General features: G+C 52.5%; 1 protein-coding gene across 11 annotated transcripts in view; it reads left to right on the top strand.

Annotated features, from left to right (window-relative positions):
• Adgrb2 (adhesion G protein-coupled receptor B2) overlaps nt 1–5,053 on the top strand; it is a 42,561-nt gene extending 37,508 nt beyond the window's left edge. For 6 of the 11 annotated variants that reach the window (XM_031378803.1, XM_031378806.1, XM_031378808.1 and 3 more), the window contains 5 exons: nt 287–327; nt 1,019–1,638; nt 3,617–3,652; nt 3,962–4,060; nt 4,571–5,053. In XM_031378803.1, coding sequence (XP_031234663.1) covers nt 287–327; nt 1,019–1,638; nt 3,617–3,652; nt 3,962–4,060; nt 4,571–4,759 — 985 coding nt within the window. In that variant the 3' untranslated portion in view covers nt 4,760–5,053. The remainder of the gene's footprint in view (nt 1–286; nt 328–1,018; nt 1,639–3,616; nt 3,653–3,961; nt 4,061–4,570) is intronic. The other 5 variants (XM_031378809.1, XM_031378810.1, XM_031378805.1 and 2 more) reach the window with 2 other exon arrangements.
• Nucleotides 5,054–9,755: the final 4,702 nt, after the last annotated feature.

Consider the following 9,755-nt stretch of genomic DNA (forward strand, 5'->3'; position numbering starts at 1 on the left):
CCCCCCCCCCATCCCACCCCCGACCCCACCATAAGTTCCTTACCTTCCCCATCCCATCTGAAGACAGAGACTGGGTTTAAGTTGCGCTCTGCTGCTGACTGCAGGGAAGTGCTGGGCAAAGGCTTGCCCCATTCAGTTTTCTCCCTACAGTTTGAGGCCATGGTGGGTGGTACCTCAGGTGGGAAGACTAAGGAGCCGGGGGTGTTGGGGGGAAGAACCTGAGCCATCTGCACCCTGACACATCTCTCCTCCTTCTGCTAACCTGCTCTCTCCCTCTCGACCTATAGTCAGACTTTGAAAAGGACGTGGATCTGGCTTGTCAGACAGGTGAGTCTGTTGGACTGATTTAAGAAGCCATAGGCATGGACAAGACAGGAGCCCCACATGCTGTCATAGTGGCCCTGATGGGGACCAGACTGCCAGTGTCCCGTTTTGACATTAGACAAGAACAGGTTAGATTTACATCTGGGAAGGCCAATTACCACTTGCCTCTGGGCAAAAATCCCTTCTCTAAGCCTCAGCCACCCCGCTTGTAAAGGAGAAAATAGCATCGTCTCAGGTCAGGTGGAAGGCCGAGGGCCTACATGAGTTAGGGGGCATCAAGTTTACAGCAGGGGCCTCTGCATATGTTGGCCACTGCATTCTTCCATCGGTCCAGATGCTTGCACTGGCATGGCCCACCATCTTTTCTCTAAGGTATATGCTTCCCTAGGGAACAGAGATGAACAACGAATTCCTTCCACAGTCTCGGGACTGTGGGGAAGAAGTTAGGATGTGTACCAGGGCACTCATGGGAGCTCAGCATTGGCTTTCCTACTCTGCATCCCTTGGGCCCATGAGCCAGTTGTCTTTCTGGCCCCTCTGGCTTATGGGAGAGTACCAACCACCTCCCCAGAACCCAGTTTCCCTCACTGGCCAAGCTCAGAAGCTTAGGCCTCAGCCAAACCTGGACAAGAAGGGCTCATCACAGAGTCTCCCTTCCTTAGGGTTTATCTCTTCCTCCCACTTCTGTCCTCAGTTCTGTTCAAGGAGGTCAACACTTGCAACCCGTCCACCATTACTGGCACTCTGTCCCGCCTGTCACTGGATGAGGACGAGGAGCCCAAGTCCTGTCTCATGGGTCCTGAGGGTGGCCTCAGCTTCTCACCGCTGCCTGGGAACATCCTAGTACCCATGGCCGCCTCACCAGGTCTAGGGGAGCCACCACCACCCCAGGAGACCAACCCCGTGTACATGTGCGGGGAGGGTGGCCTGCGGCAGTTGGACCTTACATGGCTACGGCCAAGTGAACCAGGCTCTGAGGGGGACTACATGGTGCTGCCCCGGCGGACTTTGAGCCTGCAGCCTGGTGGTGGGGGTACAGGGGGTGAGGAGGCCCCAAGGGCCCGGCCTGAGGGCACCCCCCGGAGGGCTCCCAAGACGATGGCCCACACTGAAGGCTACCCCAGCTTCCTGTCTGTGGAGCACTCAGGTCTAGGGCTGGGCCCTGCCTATGGGTCTCTCCAGAACCCATACGGGATGACCTTCCAACCGCCACCACCGACACCCAGCGCCCGCCAAGTACCAGAGCCAGGAGAACGTAGCCGGACCATGCCCCGTACAGTGCCTGGTTCCACCATGAAGCTGGGCTCCCTTGAGGTGAGGGGCTGTGGAAAGTAGGGAGGGGAATCTACCTACTGTGCACCTGAGATCATGTCTAAGTCGTGGGCTGCAGCCAGGGAGCGGCAGCTATCAGCTTCCCCAAGACCAGTACTGGGGGACTTATACCAACGTGTACCCTTCCTTCTACTGGGGCTTACAGAGCTCAGCTCCCGGGAAACTCTGGATGTCTGAATGCTTCAAATGGGTGAAGCTTCATGAATCCATTCACTTAGAGTTCTGGTACCTACTCTGGAGTGACTGGTGAGGATGGGCAGTTCTCCATTACTGCAACCATGGCTCAGGTGCCCAGTTGGTAAGGAAGAGGCTGAGCTTGGGCCTCTGTAGCGTGTGGATCTGAGTCAGGTCTGGACTTGCTGACCAGCAATGAGATGCTGACCACACTGCCCCGTTTCTCTAAGCCTCGGCTTCCTTGTATGTAAGTGGAGATAGCCTGCAGAATGGGGTGATATAAGCCTTTGCTTCCTGAGTGGAATAAGTAGACAGTGCCAGAAAACTGGAAGATGCTGTTATCACAGAAATTGGTTCAGGGTGCTGCCCTTGGCCTCTGATGGGAAAATGGAAGCCCTCCTGTTTCCTCTGCCTTGCCCCTTGCAGATCATCCCTGGGGGACACACAGATTAGTCGAAGCGCAAAGTAGAACTCCAGAGTATTCTAGAAATCGAATTGGACGGATGAATGGGATGTGGATAAGGAAAGAGGTTGGAGTCCCAGCTTCTACACAATTAGCTGCTTGTGTCTAGCCTGGAAAAGTTGCTCTCTGTCCTCTGCACAAAGCCAATTAAGTTAGCATCTAGAGAGAGGTCACAAAGTTTAGCTTTGTGCCTAAAATGTTCCTCGAACATTTGGTGCCTGCTCCTGCCACAGATGGCAACAAAACAGGAAGGCGTTCCCAAAGACAGAAAAGACGACAGAGACAGAGATGGCATCAGTGATGAGGAGGCAGTGTGCTTAGCATCAGGATAGGTTTTGTTCTGTGGCACCTGCCTGTGGTTGGACCACTGGGGAGGGGCCAGTGCTTAGCTTCTTGTGTGGGAGGTTGTAATAAATGGCAGAAACCTGAGTGGTCAAGGATAGTGTCTAGAATAGTAGAGGCCCAGTGGAGGCACAGGTGTGGGTCTGCTGAGCCCCTGAGCACTATGGGTAAGGATAGCTGTGCTGTTGCCTGTAGAAATAGAGATGAAGCTAGGGATGGGCAAAGCTTAGTGATGGAGAAGCAGGCTGGGGGCAGAGCAGGCTGGGAGATGGGAGGAAAAACCAAGAGAGTGAAGTCAGGTTGGGTCTTACAAAATCCACCTCATGCTCTTCACATCACCTCCGAGGGCCTGGGGCCAAGTGGCAAGTCCCTTTTCCTTCTTTCCCTGGGTCTCAGTTTCCCCACCTAGCAGGGATAGGTGGTCTTGGTCTTGTGAGTTCTCTCCATTGCCAGCGTTCAAAGACTGAAGTCTCCTTGAGTGGCACTGGATGTCACTGAGCTTGTTGGAGCCTTGAAGGTGACCTTGGCCAGGCAAGGGTCAGAAGAGCACAAGGAAGCAGGGAGTCAAAAGAGGCAAGGTGGGAGGGGCACATAGGCTGGGCATGAAGAGCATAAGATTCTCTTTGCAGGGCAAGTGCAGGATTCCAGGGAGATGGGGAGTGGGGTGGGGAGCATGGGGTCGGAGAGAACTCTAGAATCCAGGGCACAGAGAGTAAGCATGGGCTGTATGATCCGACATGGTGGTAACCTTGCCTCTTCACAGCTGACCCGTGTCTGCGTCCATGTGGGTGCTCCCAGGAGCAGATCTCACCACATGTATGCATGGCAGACCTCAGCTACTGGGCTGTGACCCCAAGGGCTATCTCATAAGATAAGGACTCTCAATTCCATGGTCTGGGTGGGGGCAGATGCCATAGAGTCCTGGGCCCCAAGGTTGCCAGTAACAAGCTCCTCTCTCACGGCCTGCTTGTTGCTCCATAGCGAAAGAAGCTTCGGTATTCAGACTTGGACTTTGAGGTGAGTGCTGGAGCTGGGAGGGGTATGTTCCAAAAGGTCGATTCCTAAACTGATCCCAAGCCCCATTGCAGAGCCCAGTCCTGGGCCACCAAGCCTCTGGATTCCCTGGGATCTCCCCCACTGTCTTGCTCACACCCATTACTTTGAGGCAGAAATAGAGGCAGGGAGTGAAGGAGACAGAGACAGAGAGACAGAGAAAGAGAGGGGAGGGCGGGGGGGATGGCATAGGAGAGCAAGGGAAGTCCTAGCCGCCAACAGATGCAGGGCAGGGGGCAAGGAGCACTCCCCTGACACCCAAGTGGCCCCTAGAAGGTGATGCATACCCGGAAACGGCACTCGGAACTCTACCACGAACTCAACCAGAAGTTCCACACTTTCGACCGCTACCGTAGCCAGTCCTCAGCCAAGGTGAGGGCTCTTCTGTTGCTGCCCTGCCCGCCCCATCGAGTGCATGGTCCCTGGGGAGGGGGTGGCCCTCTCACTTGAAGGAGACATGATAGTGTGTGTCCTTGGGTAGAGTGGTACATATATTGCTGAGGTCCTCCTCGGTGAGGCTCCAAGGCCTTCCTGTCTTCCTGCTCAACTCGCTTGCCTGGATAACTTCAGCTTGCCTCACCAAGGGCCTGCCTGCATGAACAGCAGTTTCAGGTTGCCTGGGGGTGGGAAGGTGCCCCAGAGAGCAGACACTAACAGGGTCTCCCACGATTCAAAAGGAGGGTGGGCAAACAGGAGACGTGACCTCAGGAGAACACCCCCACAGTAGCTGTCAATAAGGGTCTGGCAATGAACTGTACTCGACTGTGCCTCATACCTGATCATTCAGCAACATTGGGCAGTCTTGACCCTTCTGGGACATCCTTAGTTTGCTCTGTACGGTGGATGAGAGGGTGCCACAGGCTCGCCCTGCTCCTTTCACAGGAGAAACCCAGCCCCCCCGGGGGACGCCCTGGCTTGTCCCAGCACAGGAGGCATCAAAGCTGGAGCACTTTCAAATCTATGACACTGGGCTCACTGCCCCCCAAACCCCGAGAACGGCTGGCCCTGCACCGGACAGCAGCCTGGGAGCCCACAGAACCGCCAGACGGCGACTTCCAGACAGAGGTGTGAGTGCCACGCCGGACTGCCCACTGCACAGAAATATATATCTATTTTCACACTCCACTTTGGAACTACAAGGAGCCAGCGCCCCTCCCCCTCCCGAGGCTGGGCAGGAGGTGCAGAGGACTCAGCCAGGCTGGGGGCAGCCAGACTGGCAGGGTCTGGGGGCCAGGGCCCCTCCTTGTTCTCAGAGGTCCCTTAGCCACCCAACGGAGGCTCATCTTTGCCCCAGCCTGTCTGTCCCTGTCCTGGGCTGGGGAGGCGGGAGGGAAACTTTGTTGGGAATAAACTTCACTCTGTGGATTTGGCTGCTGATTTGCTTGCTGCCCTTAAGCAGAGACCAGCCCCGGGACTCCAACTTTTTGTTCCTCCAGCTCCTGAGTTGTATAATGGGGTCAGGCCGAGCCTGACTGAAAGGAGCTAGCTGCATGTCGACTCTGTCCTTGGCCCTGACTCCCTTAGTACATACCTCTTACCTGATCTGGGCTGGGATAAGAAGCTGGAAAAGTGAGGTAGGACACCCTGTAAACCGAGTCATGGACTGTCCTGATCATGGCTACCTTTCATCAGGGCATGGGCCCGGGCTGCTTGTACTGAGTTGCTGTCAAGGGACAGGATCTCAGGTGAGTGTTAGGAACACAACACCTAACTCCAATTCCTCACAACATCCGTGCTGGGAAACTACACATTGTGTGGGTTATGGAGATTGAAAGTGATGCGCTCAGGGCCTTGGTCCAAAGTAGAGCCTGGTTCACACACGTAGGCTCGGGGAGGTAACAGTTCAGCTCAGCCCTCTGGAACTTGACCTTCATTGCTTCAGTGGAGCGAGCTACGAGGAGCTGGATTGTGGTGGAGCCTCTGGTGTGTTATGGGGTTGAGGGTGGAGAAGCCAAGCTGGCTTGGTGTTGGAGGGCGGGGCTCTGAGGCTCTTTGCTGGATTGTATTCTTCGCACGTCTGAGTTCCTGGGCACCAGTACAAGGGGGCATGGGATCAGCATCAGGAAGGTCTCGTGGTGTGTGCTGTAGTTCTTCCAAGAAGGCAGGAGCTAGAGATGCAGCAGCCGCCACAGGCATTGCTTGCTAGCCTGGTCGTTTAGTAACATGACCATCTCTGGACCCACAGGGACTCTTGAGACATAAATTCAGGCCCTTGAGGGAGCTGCTGTGGGATGGGACTATAAGAAGGGACAGGCCACTAGGGTGGGTTGTCACAGCTGATGACAACCTCAGGCTGACTGGAGGAAGGGCATAGGCCAGGCGGGTTTTTTTGTTTGTTTGTTTGTTTTGTTTTTTTGCTTTGATTCTGCAGACGCTGACACAGGCTTCTCAGTCCATCGCAATCCTCCCTGAGATGGGTCTGCTTAGAGTAGATCAGAGTCCTCCGCGCCTATGTACTCCGCCCACTCCCCAGTGTTTAGTTATACTGGTGCTCACTGGGACACTGATTGATCTGAGTTCCAGACAAGTATTTAGGTTCCTTGTTTTTTACAGATGAAGAAACTGAGAAATCCAGGGAGGGATGTGACTTTCCCCAACTCCCTCAGTGAATGAGGGGCACAGGGTATGACCCCTGGCCACCATGGGAGGTGGGAGGAGGAGGAGGAGGAGGAAGAAGAAACCAATCTCTCATAGCTTGTGAGTGACTAATTGGGCCATATTTGGAGAGGAGGCAGAACCTGGTACCAGCCGGAGAGAACTTCACTCACTCAGGAATACATACATACCCAGGGCAAGGACAGACGTGGGTGTATTCTGCTGGCCGTGGGTGATGGGCTGAGTCTCAAAGTGTCTCATCCCCTCCCTGCTTGCTCCATTCTGCTAGGCAGCCTTTCTTACCTCCTGGGCCAAACAAGGCTCTCCTGCCATCACTCTGCCCTGGCCCCAAAGGGGAAGACATTTTTCTCTTGAATTCTAATTAGAAAATGTCCAAGGAAGGAAAAAATCCTGATTGGTCCTAAGCACTGTGATTGACAGCCTCTTTAGGATTCCTGGGGAGGGAAACCAGTCTCAAAGTGGTGGTGGGGGCGGTGCTTACTCCTAGAAGCAGGTGATAGAGCTGCACAAATTCCTGCTTCCGTGCCAGCAGACCCCATTTCCCATCCTTGCCCCACTTCCCATCCGTGCTAGGCCTTCCTCAGAGCTGCCCCTGCACCTCTGATGAATTTCTTATAGCCTTTTCCTCTACACCTATTCCTTCCTTCCCAGCCCTGGGCTGCACCAGCTGTCACCTCCCTGTGGGCTCTCTGGGGCTGAACTGTGAGGTGGAATTCTCCCCTCCCCACCCCACCCCCACCTTCTTCTCATGGAAATTGGATCCACCTTGCTGACTCTGCTTCCTCAGCAGCCAGTGCTCTCAGCAGAGGCTCCTGACAGTTTTCAGACCTATCATGTCCATGGTCAGGGGCCGAGCTTTGCTAGGGTGGGTTTGTGCCCCCCACTTGACCCCCAGTCCCTACTTCCACAGGCTCTCACCTACCTCATGATCTTGGGCAGGTCACTGGACATGGTCTGACCTGAATTTCATTTGTTTTGAAGGGAGAGCTTGAAGACTGAACCCAGAGATTTTAAGCAGGCTGCCATTCCACCAATTGCTCAGCCAGACTTGGGCTCCTGTCCTTAGCCTGGTAGCCATCCTATGTGCACCGATTTCTAACACCCTACATTTCTTTCCTAGGCTTGAACATCCCTTCATTATCCTCATGTTCTTTGTCTCTGGTGCCCAGCTCTTCACATACATGGCCCATATATGATCTTTCTAAATTGCTGATCTGGCAGTCCATTGCCCAGAGCACACACGCCATGTGTAGTTGAGGATCGGTCTAGAAGGCATGGCTGCTGCTTGTCTCTCCTGGCCTTTCTCTCACCTCCACACCTTTCCTTCCACCTATAGTCTTGCCTGTTGAATTGGCAAATTACATTCTCGCAGCTTAGGAAGTCATGATGTTGTTTGTGATGCTGTGCCTGAGCCTTTGGCTCAGCAAGCAGCATTCACTGGGCCTCTCCAGCCTGGGTGCATTGTCACAGTTACGTGATCATACAGAATGGCTACCATGTGCATCCACCTGGTCCAGGCATGTGCAGGGAGCAGAAAACAGACTTCTAAGAGGCCAGCCTGATCTACACAGTGAGTTCTAAGACATCCAGAGCAAGAATCCCTGTCTTCAAAACCAAAAAAGACAAAACCAACCAACCAACCAAAGATAGAATTGTAGAGCTTGCTGGGCCTTGGTTTCCTTCTTTGCACTGTGGGGTAGGTAATAATAATCCCTACAGTTTTTGAAAGGGATTAAACCCAAACCCTGTGCATACTAGACAAGTGTTCTAACCAGCTGGGGCTGCAGCTCAGTGATGGAGTGGTGGGAGGTGGCAGTGAGGAAGGAAGGAAGGTGGGTATGCACTTGTAGGCAGTAAGTGCTCCTGTAGTTGTCTAGGGACCTCTAGAAGATCTGCCCAAGTCGGGCGCTGCCCGCGGTGCTGAAAGGATTCCCTATGCCAAGACCCAGCAGTCAAGACTCCGTGACCATCGAGCCCACCTGCAACTCCCCTTCTTTCAGGTGTGGTGCCCCCAGGATGGACACACCAGGCTTTCCTCCACTAAGGGAAGCACCTGGAAATGATACATCCTGTTGACAACTTTCAGATAGCTATTTAAAAAAAAAAGTTTTATAAAGTTAAACCAGGCATGGTGGCTCACAGGGGAGGCTGAAACAAGATTGCTATAAGTTTGAGGCCAACCTAGGCTACATAGTTCCAGGCCAGCCTGGACTAATAAGTGAGACTCTATCTGAAAAGACAACATTTAGAAATTACAGTTGAGATTAACTGTAACTATGTATTTCACACAATATATTTAAATTATAATTTTTTGAAACATGATCTCAGGTAGCCTAGGCTGGTCTTAAAATTGCTATAAGGCTGAGGCTGGCTTTGAACTCCTAATCATTCTGTTTTCATCTTCCAAGTGCTAGAACTATAGGTACATGCCTCTATAACTTGCTTAAACATTATTTTTTTAAAAAATATAAGATCAACATAAAAATTACCAAGAAAGGGGGCTGGAGAGATGGCTCAGCGGTTAAGTGCACCGACTGTTCTTCCGAAGGTACTGAGTTCAAATCCCAGCAACCACATGGTGGCTCACAACCATCCACATTGAGATCTGATGTCCTCTTCTGGGGTGTCTGAAGACAGCTACAGTGTACTTATATATAATAAATAAATAAATCTAAAAAAATAAATAAATAAAAAAGATTACATTGAAACCCGTTTTAAAAAAAAAAAAAAATACCAAGAAAGCTTTTATTTACTTACTTACTTACTTATCAATCACAGCAGGGTCTTGAACTCACGATCCTCTGCCTTGTGTACTATTTTTCATACTTGAATTCTCATATGTATGCATTGCACAGCTCAGTGCCATGTTACACAGCTCAGTGCTCATGGCTGGAGTTTGTGTGGCACAGCATAGCTTAGGTAGAACAGAGGCAGCATCTTCTGGCAAGTCCATACATTGTCCTTTGAAAAGGAGGAACCACCGGGCAATGGTGGCACACGCCTTTAATCCCAGCACTTGGGAGGCAGAGGCAGGAGGATTTCTGAGTTCAAGGCCAGCCTGGTCTACAGAGTGAGTTCCAGGACAGCCAGGGCTACACAGAGAAACCCTATCTTGAAAAAAACAAAAACAAACAAACAAACAAAACAAAAAAGGAGGATCCTTACTATGACATGTCCCACAAGGGACCAAGGAGAGTCCCAGGAGGTGGTGTAGGGTAAGTTCCTAACACACTTCCAGTGTGGAGGCAGTCCCAAGTTTCTCATGGCATCTGCTGTCTTAGGGATCTTGGTAGGGACAGAGGTGGTGTGAGAAAGTAGGAAAGAGTCCGGAGGACACCTGAGGGAAAAGGCTGCCGTATGACTGACTGCCTTGGGCTCAGGAACGGGCACATTTCTCCCAGCCTACTACCCTTGTCCTATCTTTCTTCTGGAACCCCAGACCCTGAAGCAA

Source organism: Mastomys coucha, unplaced genomic scaffold, assembly GCF_008632895.1.
Source record: "Mastomys coucha isolate ucsf_1 unplaced genomic scaffold, UCSF_Mcou_1 pScaffold18, whole genome shotgun sequence".
Lineage (NCBI taxonomy): Eukaryota > Metazoa > Chordata > Mammalia > Rodentia > Muridae > Mastomys > Mastomys coucha.